The 14,657-nt window shown below is 41.4% G+C and overlaps 1 protein-coding gene across 2 annotated transcripts in view; it reads right to left on the minus strand.

Moving 5' to 3' along the window:
* Positions 1–14,657, minus strand: part of RYBP (RING1 and YY1 binding protein) — a 63,284-nt gene that overhangs the window by 22,772 nt on the left and 25,855 nt on the right. Inside the window, exon 1 of one of the 2 annotated variants that reach the window (XM_089519600.1) lies at positions 3,610–3,941. The exons of the other annotated variant lie outside the window; for it this stretch is intronic. Within the exon in view, the coding sequence (XP_089375726.1) occupies positions 3,610–3,665 (56 nt within the window). The 5' untranslated portion in view covers positions 3,666–3,941. Of the gene's footprint in view, positions 1–3,609; positions 3,942–14,657 lie in introns of those variants that run through there. 2 annotated transcript variants of the gene reach the window in all.

The following is a 14,657-nucleotide window of genomic DNA, read 5'->3' on the forward strand; positions in this document are numbered from 1 at the left end:
TTCAAGTAACCTGTTGATTTATGGGGATCCCATGAATTTCATAGAATTTTCTTATCATTTCAATGGGCCTACTTTAGGCACAGGCCTCATCGTACCTTAGAAGATGCAAATCCACAATCCACTCAACTATCCCATCTGCTTGTTTTCTAGGTGGCTGATACTGGCCATTTGGCTTAATTGTTAATAATAATAATAATAATTATTATTATTTATACCCCACTCTTCAGCCAAAAGGCTATCAGAGCGGCTTACAAATTGTTAATTAGACTTTCCTTGCCCTCAGGCTTACAATCTAAAGAGACAAGACACAAAAGGAGAAGGGAATGGCAGTGGGGAAGGGGCAAAGTCCAGCAGATCTTCTCTTCCTCTGAGGCCTGGACCATGGCAGATGGACTGGAGAGAGGACCCTTCTTTTTACTCTGATTAGCCCAATAGAGCTGGCCTGTCCTTCTCTCCCTCTGGATGGTGGATGGAGGGGAGGACTTTCTTCTTTCAGGCAAGCCCTGATGGAGCTGGGTTGCCTTTCTCTCCCTGTGGATGATGGTGGATGGAGGGAAGGGCTCTTCTTTCAGGCAAGCCCTGATGGAGCTGGGTTGCCTTTACCTGACTGCAGCTGTCATCTGTCTGTACAAGAGAGTGCAGGCCTGGTCAGGGAGTGGAGCTAGCTATTTGTGCACACTTTTTACCCAGCCATATATTCTGGAGCTACTTTTCACAGTCATCTCCTTGCAGGAAGTTCAAGCTTGTGCATCTAAATAAAGGCAGCTGCTACTGCTAAATGTTCTTTTCCACTATAGGGAGTTCAGGCAGGGATGGGTGGGTGTTTTGTTGGACTGAAGATTTATGTGCAGCCATTTGTGCACATCTCTGGTGCAGATATGACGTGACCTCAACTCCACCTCTAAATAACACTCCCCAAGACTGGAACAAGAGAAGCAGCCACCTTCTTATCTGGAAATCAGAAACTGGCTGAGGTTCATCAGTAGTGCAATTAAAGTACTCTGTACATGATCATCCTTGTCTAAGTACATAAAAATAAATTTTCAGATTAAAAAGGTGCAAAAACATCATTTTTTGAAAGTAAAAGAGTAAAACAAGAATGAAGTCACTTTAATGGTATAGAAATAATTTCGAGTAAATTTTAAAGGGAACTGTAAGTCCTTTGCCTTTTTCTTATTGATCTTAAGGGCTTTTCCCTCTGGGGAAAAACAATGGAAATGAGCAGCACAAAATAGAACACATTATTTTTCAGAACACTGTGGCCAAAAACAGAAGGGGGGGGGGGAGCTCCCTCCATGCCGTTTGGGAATGTGGTATTTAGACAACGCCCCCCCCCCCCCCACCGTGCTGAAGTGGTGTTTTCCCCTTTAGATTCTTTGCTGCATGCCCCTAAGTTTTACCCTTGACATATTCACAGATCATATCAAAATCCATTATTTTGGCCCTAAAAACTGACCTCGAATTCCTCGTTTTCATTGAAATAGCCTTCAGAGTATCATATCTCTCCAGTTAAACTAATGCATTTTTATTATTATTATTTCAATCCTCCTCCTTCCCCAATTTAGGACTCAAAGCAGATAACATAAAAAACAAACACATCATTAAAAATTCACAAGATACAAAAGGTTAAGCTAGATTAAACAATCAAAAAAATTTAAACACACACTATTATTTCTTAAAATTTACACCACTGGCAGGTTTACTTTGCTTGTATGTACAGCGCTGTGTAAATCTAAAGCGCTATATAAATAAAGCATAATAATAATAATAATAATAATAATAATAATAATGCACCAGTAGAACCAGCAACATGACAATTAACAGGATCCAACAGACTGTTTAGGTAATATGGGCCTTATGCAGTCACTCATCAAATGCCCGTCAAAACAGAAAAATATTTACTTGTCTGCAAAAAGCAAGAGGGTGAGTGCCAGTCTAGCATCTCTGTAATGAGAGCGCCAGAGCCTGGGAGCAGCTACTAAAAAGGTCCTCTCCTGTGTTCCCACCACATGTACCTGTAAGGGTACAAAGAGAAAGGCCTCTGCAGAAGACCTCAAAGTAAAGGCTGATTTGTGATGGAGAATATAGTCCTTCAAACAACCTGAACTTAAGCAGTAGAGGCATTTATAGGTCAAAACCAGCACTTTGAATTGTGCCATGAAATGGAGTGGCAAGCAGTGAAGCCATTGTAACAAGGAAGTTGTGTCTTCCCTGCAGCCTTCAGTTCTTTGGAACAATTGAAATTTCTGAACATACCTCAAAAGGGAGCCCCATTTCAATCTGTAGTTGATCAAATCCATGGAGAGAGAAGGCCCACCTTACTTACACTGACCCATGGGTAAGTCAGCCCTGGTCTTTTGGGTCAAATAAGTAAATTCAAAATATTAAATTTTATATAAATAAAATTATTATTATTTTAAAAAATCTAGACTTATACATGAGTATATAGAGTGTGTCACAGCCCACATTCCGGAGTCTGAGAACAGTACAGCCTAACTCTGATATAAGAAAAAGTACATGAAACACAGGGCTTTTCAGAAACTGATCTATCTTCCTAGTTAAGACTGGTGAGCTTACAAAGGCAGCCTAAACTAAAAGAGACTGGAGCAGAAATAAAGCAGTCAAAAACGAATGCATCCCAAACTGAGATCAACTAAACCACTGACAGTGTGGGAGAAAACACATTCAAATACCAAAATGAAATGTTAAAATATCAGCAAAATTAATGAAATGCAATGTTTATAAAATATGTAAGTGAGAATTTAGTAAACACTTTGAAATTAAGAGTACTTTCTCAATGTCCAAATTGAGACTTGCTCAAAGGTGATTTGACTGCTCAAAAATTGACTGTACCCCTTGCTTAGAGAGACCCAACACCTGACCTGTGGCACAGAAACAGAACTCAGTCTGACTGTGACCCAAGATTAAAAAGGGAACAAAAATTTGGCCCTGCAGGTGAAACTAACAAACTGTAAAGAAAATAAAACATGTGGGATAACTTAAAAGACCATCTACAATCAACTTTCCTCCTTTAAAACCTCCCCAGCAACTGGCTTAAAAAAGAAGTTCCCAATCCAGATGACAATTGTTCTTTCACTCTCCCAAGTTCTAAAGCCTTGTAGCAAACACATTTTGTGTTTATGGTTCTAAGACCATTCTTGTCGGGAAAAGGGAGAATTCCTTCTTACTGTCATGGCCAGCCAGGCTGAGAACTTGGCTGAACCAGGCCCTAGCTATGTGATGCCAGCTCCAGCTGGGTCAGTGACTCAGCAGCCCAGCCTCCCCCCCCCCCGCCCAGCAGAGATTCCAGGTTTGGGAGACATAGAGGAGCAAGACGAAGTCGTACCTACCTTCAGCCAGAGAAGGACAGAAAGGGTGTGCCTCCATCGATCCGGCAAGTTATATGAGAAATGCTTAGCAATCATGAAACAGCTGTGATTAGGAACTGGGCTAATATAAACAGCTGCAAGACGCCAAGCTTCTTTGTCAGACCTTGTCTGTGTTCCCTGGCGAAAGCTTCTTACTCTGACTCCCTTGGACTTTGTTGCCTGAAACCTTACCTCCTGAATTACGGATTGACCTGGAACCCTTGACCCTGGACTTACTGACCTGTTCTCTGGAATCTTGGACTCTTGGCTTGCCTCTGACTCTGCTCTATTGGACATTGGATTGGTATAGTCATACTGGACTTGGTTTCTTGCTGCTGTAAAGCCTTGTATTTGTTTGTTTATAAAGCTGGCCTCAGTCTTTATCAGCAATTCCGTTGGCTGCTTTCCCGGACACTTACTCCAATAAGAGGAGGTAATCTCTGCTTGAGGATGAGGCAATCTTGGGCAGCAAACACTTGACTGTCTCTTCCACTCTGTCACACTCTCACTTTGCTTGGAACATTTCTCCTCACTCTCCTCCAGTTCCAACCCAAATCAGTGCTGCATCCAAGCTTGCTGGACCGGAAGAAAATTCTACATGAGCTTTCTGATATAGGGGACTGCCTATTATTTTTTTTCCAGATTGTCACAAACCAGTACAACATTTGTGCCTATTTTTTTACTTCTTGGGAAATCATTGAGGAATGGCAGCCAATGTCAGTACTGGGTAGGGGACCACCACTTCAAATACACCACTGTAGACTGTAATGGTCATGAATATGTCAGGGATTCTGAATACCATCCCTTGTAAGAATCAAACCTATATATTTTAACCTTACAAACACCGAGTGAACATGAGCTATATTTCCCCAAGTTAGGTCAGTTACACCCTATTTAAATAAAAGAGTATAAAACCCTGTGTATATGCCACCGTTTCCTTTTAGATCTTCTTCCTTTGATCATACTTGACCAAGGGTCATGTCTGAATTACTAGTAGTAACATTATGTACATAAGAGAGTGAGCAGATACATAATGCACAGGCATACTGAAGACTTGGAAGTATACAACTGTGCCACTCATTTGTGGGTTTAACATTCATCACGGTTTTGTACATAGGGGGCAGGGAGAAGGGACTAAAGGGAATTAAAGAAAGCAAAAGTGGCTTCTTTCCCTCCATGTGGCCAGGGAGAAAGAGGGAGGGAAGACAGGCAGACAGACAAAGAGACAAGGAGGGAGGGAGGGGCAGCGAAGCCTAGTGGGCATAGAGAAAGAGGCAGTGAGGGAGAGTGGGGGACAAAGAAAGAGGTAGGGAAGTCCAGCAGGTATGGAGAAAGAGACAGCAATGCAAGGGCAAAAGAAAAGGCAGGGACAGCAAGTGAACTGCACAACAGCACCCTTCATCTCCTCTTGCTATCCTCAAGAGCCTCCTGCTGAAGAAGGAAGTGCTATGGATATTCACGGTTTTTCCATCCTCGCAGGAGTCCAGTGCCCCTAACCCCCACGAATATGGAAGGCCAACTGTATATAGTAGGCCCTACTTATTCACAGATTTTTAATAAACGGATTCAAGCATACATAGTTTGAAAATGTTTTTAAAAAGTATGAATTTCAAATATTAAACCTTGATTTTCCATTTTTTATAAGGGACACCATTTTGCTATGTCATTATATTTAATGGGACTTGAGCATACATGGATTTTGTTACACACGGGGGATTTTGAAACCAAAACCCAGCGTATAACAAGGGTCCACTGTATAGAAAAAAGGAGTAGAAAAGACATACAAACAGAATGGTTGGGCCAAAATTCACCACCTAGTAGCTGGAATGGCCATCCCCATGCAGAGTTGGGCATGCAGATCTACCAATTGAGTGCAAGGTATCCATGTTGAACTGTATTCTAACTCTCCACACCTCTTTTGTTTTGCTAGAACACACACACTCTCTTTCTCTCTCTCTCTCTCTCTCACACACACACACAGTCCCAAAGTACTATTCTTTTCTACCCCTTCCCTTTGCCTCTGTAAGCATCCCAGCATGTTTTGCCAGTCTAGCATTTCAGCTGTGAAAATTCACCAGTATCTTCATTTTTTTCAGTCTGGAACATAGGCTATCTTCTGCTGTCATAGCCAGTACAGGAACACATGTCTTTAATGAGCAACACTACATTACATCTAAGATGAACATCTTTTTCCTGCTACACTTAACCAGGCTTGTTTAAGTCTAAACCAGACAATCCAATCGTAGAACATCCTAATTTATCTAAAAAGAAACAATCGTAATATTTCTTCCATATTGTTATACTAAATACAGTTATCTTGTTTTCCAGTTCAAATTGTTATGAAACTTCCTACTGTATTTGTTTACTACAAATATTTGCCTATACAGATTTTCTGTATAATATAAAACTAAAGTGATTTCTAAGGTGAATTGTGGAACTGGTAGACATTTTCTAGAGCTGTATACAAAATCCCAAAAAGGAGCTATCATTTGTTAATTAAAATCTTTGCCTAAGGTTGCACCAGCCTTGTAGTAGGGGAGATAAAACTACAGTATATTAAGAGACTTCAGGGGATACAGACTGATTCGGAATGAGGTTCTTAGGGCAGGAAACAGTGGTGGGGAGAAGGAGTAATATGTTGCCTTAGTTATCCCCTCTGTAAATGGGTTCCCATGGCTGAGGGTTAAGTGGTGAATGGCTGTTTCCAAGCTGTCTGGCGTCTCTCCATGAATTCACAGCTGCTCCAATATAAGCAGCTGCTGGAGGATTTCACATGTGCTCCACAGGCTCTGACAGCAGCTTGCCAAGCTTCTCCTCTTTTGCTCCTTCAGCATTCATCACAGTCATTACAATCCATGCAACTCTGCCCAAGCAGTCACAATTAAATGCTGCCAGTTCCACAACTGAGCAGTAAGTGTTTAAATGCTAGTGGCGGCAGCAAAGGTGAGTGAAGGAGAGAAAAAGGGGAAACAGGCTGATGTCAACTAAACGAGGACATGCCAAAATGGAACCCGGCCAAGGGGGGGGGGGGGGGAGGAACCTTTACTCCACACCTTGCCATCTGATTCTTTTGCTCTTGGAAAATATCCCCCCCCCCCCAACATATCCATGGGGAGCAGGGAGCTTTTATTTTCAGAGACAATAAGTTAAGTTTCATTCCGATGCAAGTAAATTAACAATTTTTTTTTCACATACAGACCCAGAAACCTGCTCAGCAACTAGGTTATTTAAAGGATCATCTTGAAAAGGGAGTGATGAAGTCTCTGCCATCCACCTCTATAGAGAACATGTGCTCTGATGCATTTTGAAGGGGGAAAAGCTCTATTAGATTACATTAGAGTTTCACTATGATCACCAAATCCACAGATAAACAAAAAGAGAGTGGCCTTTCTTCTGCCACTATTTCTCAGTGGTTAAAATTCATTACTAGAATGAAATAATGAAGTCTACCCTTTTCAGCATGGTATAATAGTTTAAGCATTGGCCTACACCTCTGGAGACCAGGGTTCAAATCTCCACTTGGCCATGGAAACCCTCTGGGTGACCTTGGGCAAATCACACGCTCTCAGCCTCAGAGGAAGGTAAAGGCAAACATCATCTGAACAAATCTTACCGAGAAACCCCTATAATAAATGTATGGTGCCTTAGAGTTGTCCTAAGTCGGAAACAACTTCCTTCCCGGAATAGATCCTGGCCATGTAACACTCCCCCCACAGACATATACAAATTAAGACTCTGCCCACCATTATTTTATTATTGTAGTATTGTTTTTCGATTTTTATCTGTAATTTTAATGGATGGAATTGTTTAATCCTTTTTTAAGGGGGGGAACTGTATATATTGTATTTATTAAAGGTAGTACGCCGCTTTGATTGTGGAAACAAAAAGTGGGATGTAAATTAAAGTTTTATTATTTATTTATTTTTTAAACTTGAACACACACAATAACTACCATTTCAGAAAATGTAATTGCATTTTTATGTAAATACCATAATCTTCAGGCATGTCACTTGGAAACTGTGTTATGCAAACTATTTTTCTAGTAATTCATGTATTACAATTCAAAACAAGAATTCAGAGACATAGCCATGTTAGTCTGCAATTTCAATATATAAAAGGATCGTGTAGCACCTTTGAGACTAACTCACAGTACAGACCACCCAAAAAGGGCGGCCTGCCGGTGCCTGGCTTTCCACCGGAGGGAAGCCTCAGCTGCCAAAACAAACAAACAAGCTTCATTTATATACTGCTTCATACCGCCTAAGTAGTGTCTAAGCGGTTTACAACTGTAAGCTAATTTGCCCCCAACAATCTGGGCACTCATTTTAGCGACCTCGGAAGGATGCAAGCCTGAGTTGGGCTTGAGCCCTTTTGCTGGTCTTGAACTCGCAACTCTGTGGTTTTGAGTGAGTGGCTACAGTACAGGCATTTAACCACTGCGCCACCAGGGCTTCAAATGGCGAGGCTTCCCGCTGGTGTAAAAAGAACCCACAAAAAGCGGGTTCTTTCTACACCGCAGTGGCAGTGTAACGAGTGCACCACAGTCATTATGTGAGTGCCACGCGTCACCGTGCGGTGCATGCATAACAATGGCGGTGCCCATGTGTACAGGGTGCCGCCATTTTGACGCCCCCACCAGGTGCTAGGGTTGAGGGATCTGTGGAAGTGCTGCCTCGAGGCAACCCTAGCACATGATGAGGGCGTCTTAAAGGGCCAGTATGTTCTGGGCCTAAGCGAAAAAAGGTGGTCGACCTGGTCTAATTCCTCAGATGCATGGAGTGAAATGTTGGCCTGGAAGGACCTTTATAATCAAACTATATAAATGGCCATGGCCTTTATCACACGGGAAACAAGTGTCCTCCTCCTGTGATTAAACTGCCATTAAATTATGTTAACAGTGCGATCAGGGGGAGGATTATCACACACCCACATGCTTCTCCCATTCTTGTTCATTTGTAAAGAATAATGGAGGCGTCATTGAGGAGGGAGCAAGCTTGTTTTCTGCTGCTCCAGAGAACAGGACCCAGAACAATGGATGCAAGCTACAGGAAAAGAGATTCCACCTGAACATTAGGAGGAACTTCCTGACAGTAAGGGCTGTTCGACAGTGGAATGCACTTCCTCGGAAGGTGATAGAGTCTCCTTCCTTAGAGGTCTTTAAACAGAGGCTGGATGGCCATCTGTCAGGGATGCTTTGATTTGGATTTCCTGCATGGCAGGGGGTTGGACTGGATGGCCCTAGTGGTCTCTTCCAACTCTACGATTCTATGATTCTATGATTTGGCAATAATACCAAAAGGCACCCCCATTACTCTTTACAAATGGGACAAGAATGGGAGAAGTGTAGTGTGGGGGGGATAATCCTCCCCCTCCTCGATTGTGCTATTAACAGGATTTAATGACGATTTAATCACAAAAGGAGGATGTGATAATCGCCCATTAAAATGTAAAACTTGTAGGTAGGGTGATAAGTCCAAGTTGAGGGACAAAGGCAGAAGGGAAGATGTTGCCTAAACCAAGGGTGGGTGGATAACCATATGAATGATGGAGGGCGCTCTGGAATGCAGGCTGGGAACCAGAAAGGAGATACAGTAAGCCAACTAACAGCATCTTCAGTGTTAACCAATGTAATAGTATGTGTAGTGTGACAACTTGTTATAAATTTAGTATGTGAAAGGATCTTATAGCACCTCTGAGACTAACTGAGCACAAGATATTGTAGCATAAGCTTCTGTAGACTTGGTCTACTTCCTGAGATGCATTTATTCCATACATCTGAGAAAGTCAAATTACAAAAGTTTATGCTACAACTAGCTGTCTCCAGGGGGCTACAAGATCCTTAAATTTATAACAAGTTATCATCAGTACTGCGAGCTTTAAACATAAAAAAGGTGGAACGATAAAACAATTAAAAATAAAGAAAACATATAAAAGCCAGGCTCACATGTATACAGCATAGATATATTCTATTTCTGCTGCAAAGCAGAATGCAATTTTTTCAACTGCAGAATTGTTTCTAAAAGCTATTTCTTAAATTTATGTAATTAACAAGATGTTCAAAGCAGTCTAATTTATTAGCATTTACATAATGCTCAACACATGACTTCTCAAAAGTTACTCCCCACACACATGGATTCTCTCTAGGGAAAGCCTGTAAAGTAGGCCCCAGGCTCAAGTTTCATGCATGGGATAGGTTGAAAGTAGAAAGGGAACATACAAGCCACTCTGTCTCTTTCCTCAGGGAGAATTTCAGCTCAAGGCAGTAGTTAGGAGAAAATGTTTAAAATATTCACAAAGACTACAAGCTAGAACAAAATCTACAGCATTTTATTTTTTGACTTGAATCCAACTTCTCAAAATTTGCATGCCCAGAAGACTTTTCTGACTCAAACTCAAGCCTGGCAGATTAAACCTTGCATTTGCTAAACACGTTCAATACCATTTTTGTTTCATTATAATAAGAAGCCAGTAACAGTTTCATTATAGTAAGAAGCCAGCAACGTTCTCCTTCTCTTCTTGTCCTCTAAAGAGAAAGTCGCTGTAGTGACTTACACATTTGCTCATTCGTGTTATTTGACAATCACTACATTTCCATTACAAAAAACGTGGCTAATTCTAACAATAATCTGGGTGCCAGAAATCAGTTGAGGTGTTCTTGCTAAGAATGAACAGTTCTACTGGGGAACAATGCCAATTGTAAATCATGCCAACTATCCTGGTACCATTAGTAATAGTCATTTTCCATTTAAAGATTCTCGCATCAGTGCCAGTATAGTCTTTCATTATCCAGCCCATTTAATACCCACAATCTGTCCACAGCTCACTTACTCTGCATCTCTACTGAGCAAGGAGTGTAACAGAGACGGATGTGTGGATTATTCAGATTCCTATTTCCCCCTCTCCTGTTGGCAAAATGTTAAGCACTTGGCAGTGTGCCTTACCCACAACACGTGTGGAATTGTCAGCCTGATACAATATGTAGTCTGCAGAGCCTCAAGAGCCACAATGAAGCATAACAAAACCGCCTGTTTAGCAGGACTTTCAACTCTTTTTAAGTTTTATCAACTGTTTAAAAAAAAAAATAAGCAAACACAGATTCCCCCCCACCTGTATGTCATGTAACCAGCAACTACATTAATGTGAAGAATGTGACTACTTAGTACTCAAAAAGTTTGCAGGATTCTGGTCTACAGTTTTCTGCAACTGTCAGACCGCTTTTATTTTTAGGCCAAAACAAACTGAAAGTAACTTTTTGCAAGAGGTCCTTTTCTAATACATCCTCTTATGGACTGCACATTCGGGGTCTTTTTAACAGTGCTTTTGTAATGACAATATCAGCTTTTTTTCCACTGACCATTATTTTGTTTATTCTGCCAGTGGCTCATCTCAGACAGAGATCTTTCCATTACCAACAACAAACTCCTTTTAGATATTTGGTATTAGATAACTATTGATTTGAGTTGAGTTTTTAAAATTGTACCACATATTTAAGTTTTTAATTAAGATGCCAGCTATCAACTCTGGTATTTTCTACATGTAAAGTAAAGTGAGGCATACTCCATTCTCAACAATGACTTTTTAACTTAAATAATAATTATTATGTTTGCCTGAGGGCAGGGAACCGTCTGAATAACTATCTGAAAGCCGCTCTGAGAGCCTTTAGGGCTGAAGAGCAGGGTATAAATACAGTAAATAAATAAATATCCATGAGTGCATGAACCAGTGTGCACAGTTGTTGGGAGCACTGGATTAAAAATCTGGGAGACCAAGGTTCTAATACCGACTTGGCTATGGAAACCCACTGGGGGACCTTGGATAATTCACACTCTCTGATTCTCAGAGGAACACAATGGCAACCCGATATAAACAAATCTTGCCAAGAAAATGCCATGATGGGGATACCAACATTGGAAATGACTTGAAGGCACACAGAAACAGAAACAGCAACAAGCCCTGTTTGGAAAAAAAAAACAGCATGCAAGTGACGAATGGATTCTACAGCAAATCAAGCCAGACTATCCCTAAAAATGATGACTAAACTGAGATAATTATACTTTGGCTTTATCTTGAGAAGGTATGACTGACTAGAAAAGGCAATACACTCAGCCCTCAACTTTTATGGGGGTTAGAGGCATACCACCCATAACAAAAATGTTCATGATAGGTGTGACTTGGGAATCTCCCATTCACAGGATGCCATGAAGACCAAGTTCACTTGACAGCAACTTAACATGTCCTGATCATTCACTGTAACATTATGGAACCTAAAATCCAACATTTCAATTGAAATGAAACCATACAACAGGTATATTCCATTGTTCCTCTAACTCTCCCTCCAATGCACCCTGGAATAAAGCAGGGACACTTAGAAAGAAAGGGCAACAGACCATCTTGGAACAACTTACAGGCATGCCAAGTAATTCTTGTTGTGTGCCTTCCAAGTTGTTTCTGACTTATGGCAATCCTGAGGTGAACCTATTACTCGTCCCCCCACATTTGCTGGGGTTAGGGGCACAGGACCCCCATGAATGTGGAAAAACTGCAAATAACAAAAACACTATGTTTTTTACCTGAGAGAACACCTCTCTAGGAATCTCTAGGTCCTCCAGTGGAACTCTGTAGTCAATATCTGCCAGACATTGATCACAGAATTGCGCTGGAGGAGCTACAAATGCGGGAGGCAAGTGTCCTCCTCCTGTGATTAAACTGCCATTAAATTATGTTAACAGTGTGATCAGGGGGAGGATTATCACACCACCACACGCCTAGTGGAGTGTCCTCTCTTGGTCCTTCAGTGAGACATTTCGTTAAAGTTGACCACAGAGTTGTGCTGGAGGACTTAGATATTCCTAGAGAGAACATAATAATAAAATCTGTGAATAATCAAATCCGCAAAAGCAAAGGCCACAAATGTGGAGGGATTGAGTGCACAGCATTTTCTTGACAAAATTTGTTCACAGGGATTCTCCTTTACCTTCAGAGTATGACTTGCCCAAGGACACTGACTGGATTTCATAGCCGAATGGGGATTCAAACCCTGGTCTCCATAGTCATAGACCAATGCTGAAACTACTACACCATGTTGGATCTCATGTCAAAGTATACATTACAAGTTCTAAAAATATGCTCAAATGAGTAAGAGAACACATTTAAACCTAGCCCTGTAAGGCAGCAAGTCAATTACTAGAGTTTTGTGCTAAGTGACAGTTCTGAGAATAAGCAAGTGGGTGTTGTTCTAGTGCCAGTGATAGGGCAAATGTGGAAAGACAGGGTAGAAAATACAGTATGGCAAAAATGAAACTAAATAGATGTTTCTTTTAACAAGCTAATTAAAATATCCCCATGCTCATGGAACCATTGGACAGAAATATAGGTTGAGGAGATAAAAATGGGAAGTCATCAGATATAGGAGATAAGAATGCAAGAATTCGCAAACATGTAGTGGGGTGGGGTGGATTTTATTTTTTAAAAGTCACTGCATTGATTTAAAAAAAACAGGCAGGTCTGGCACGTCAGTGTTCAGAAAGTTGGCAGAGTTTAAATCCACAGCATGTTTACTCAGAAAGAAGTCCCAGTTAGTAAACTTTGGACTTCTTTCCACACAACAAATTTATGAAGTCCTCCCTCCTCAGAATAAGACAAACTAGAACTTTTTTCTCCCAATTCGGGATGTTTTCAAAATCCTGTTGTTGTTGTGTGCCTTCAAGTCATTTCTGATTTATGGCAACTAGATGAACCAACTACTGGGTTTTCATGGAAGAATATGTTCAGAAGCGGTTTGCCCTGGCATTCCTCTGAGGCTGAGAGTGTGACTTGCCTAAGTTCACCCATCAAGTTTCCATGGCTGGAGTGAGGATTCATAGAATCCTAGAGGTGGAAGAGACCTCAAGGGCCACCCAGTCCAACCCCCCTGCCATGCAGAAACTCACAATCAAAGCACCCCCGACAAATGGCCATCTAGCCTCTGTTTAAAGACCTCCAAAGGAGGAGACTCCACCACTCTCTGAGGGAGTCTGTTCCAATGTCCAACAGCTCTTACTGTCAGAAAGTTCCCCTTAATGTTTATGTGGAATCTCTTTTCCTGTAACTTGCATCCATTGTTCCAGGTCCTATTCTCTGGAGCAGCAGAAAACTAGCTTGCTTTATCCTCAGTATGATATCCCTTTAAATATTTAAACAGGGCTATCATATCACCTCTTAACCTTCTTTTCTCCAGGCTAAACATACAAGTTCCCTAAATCCTCAAAAGGCATGATTTTCAGAACCTTCGCCAATCCTTGTCTGCCAGTGTCCTAGTCCACTCAAACCACTATACTATGCTGGCTCTCAAGAAACTTGGTGCTGACAATTGTTGTTGTTGTTGCGTATGTTGTTGCTTCTGACTTACGGCAACCTTAAGGCAAACCTATAATTAGGTTTTCTTGGCAAGATTTGTTTGGCAGGGGTTTGCCTTTATTTTCCTCTGGGGCTGGAAATTATACGGAAATTATATTTTGATGAAGCCCCAGAGGCAGATGAAAGGCCCCCCTTCCATCTTACCTGCTACCACTCTGGCCACAGAGGGAGAGAAGAAGAGGCAGGAACAGTTCCAACATGCCTAATCCCAGAAGCAGAGGAAAGGCCCTCCCCTGGCCTTGGAGGGACAACAGGACGGGAAACATCTATTGCACTTGATATCCTTCCCCACCACCATTCCCTTTTCCTTCTGTGTCATGTCTTTTTAGATTGTAAGCCTTAGGGCAGGGAAATATTTTCCAACCTCCTGTACAATTCTGTTATGCCTGAATACATAAACAAAAGCTAATAGATCCCATTGCAAAGGATGAATGACTTGAGGTGGGGTCCAGACAGAACTGACCACTGTGTCCTGAAGACACTTGTCAGTTTCCTTACCAATCACGTTGATAGGCCTAAACAGAGGTGTACTGAGGATTTTTAACTCACAGAATCATAGAATCACAGAGTTGGAAGAGACCACGAGGGCCATCCAGTCCAACCCTCTGCCATGCAGGAAATCTAAATCAAAGCATCCTCGACAAATGGCCATCCAACCTCTGTTTAAAAACCTCTAAGGAAGGAGATTCAACTACACTCCGAAGGAGTTTGTTCCACTGTCAAACAGCCCTTACTGTCAGGAAATTCCTCCTAATGTTGAGGTGGAATCTCAGTCAAGAAATCCCTGTGCATTGGACTCAAAAGTTCTATAGATGGCTAAATATGCTGTAATTTATTTAGTTTGAGTGTAGTATTACACTGGTATGTAAATATTGTTTCCCCACCCTAAGTCTA

Source organism: Sceloporus occidentalis, unplaced genomic scaffold (genome assembly GCF_023333645.1).
Source record: "Sceloporus occidentalis isolate IW3139 unplaced genomic scaffold, rSceOcc1.0.p SCAF_1, whole genome shotgun sequence".
Classification (NCBI taxonomy): domain Eukaryota; kingdom Metazoa; phylum Chordata; class Lepidosauria; order Squamata; family Phrynosomatidae; genus Sceloporus; species Sceloporus occidentalis.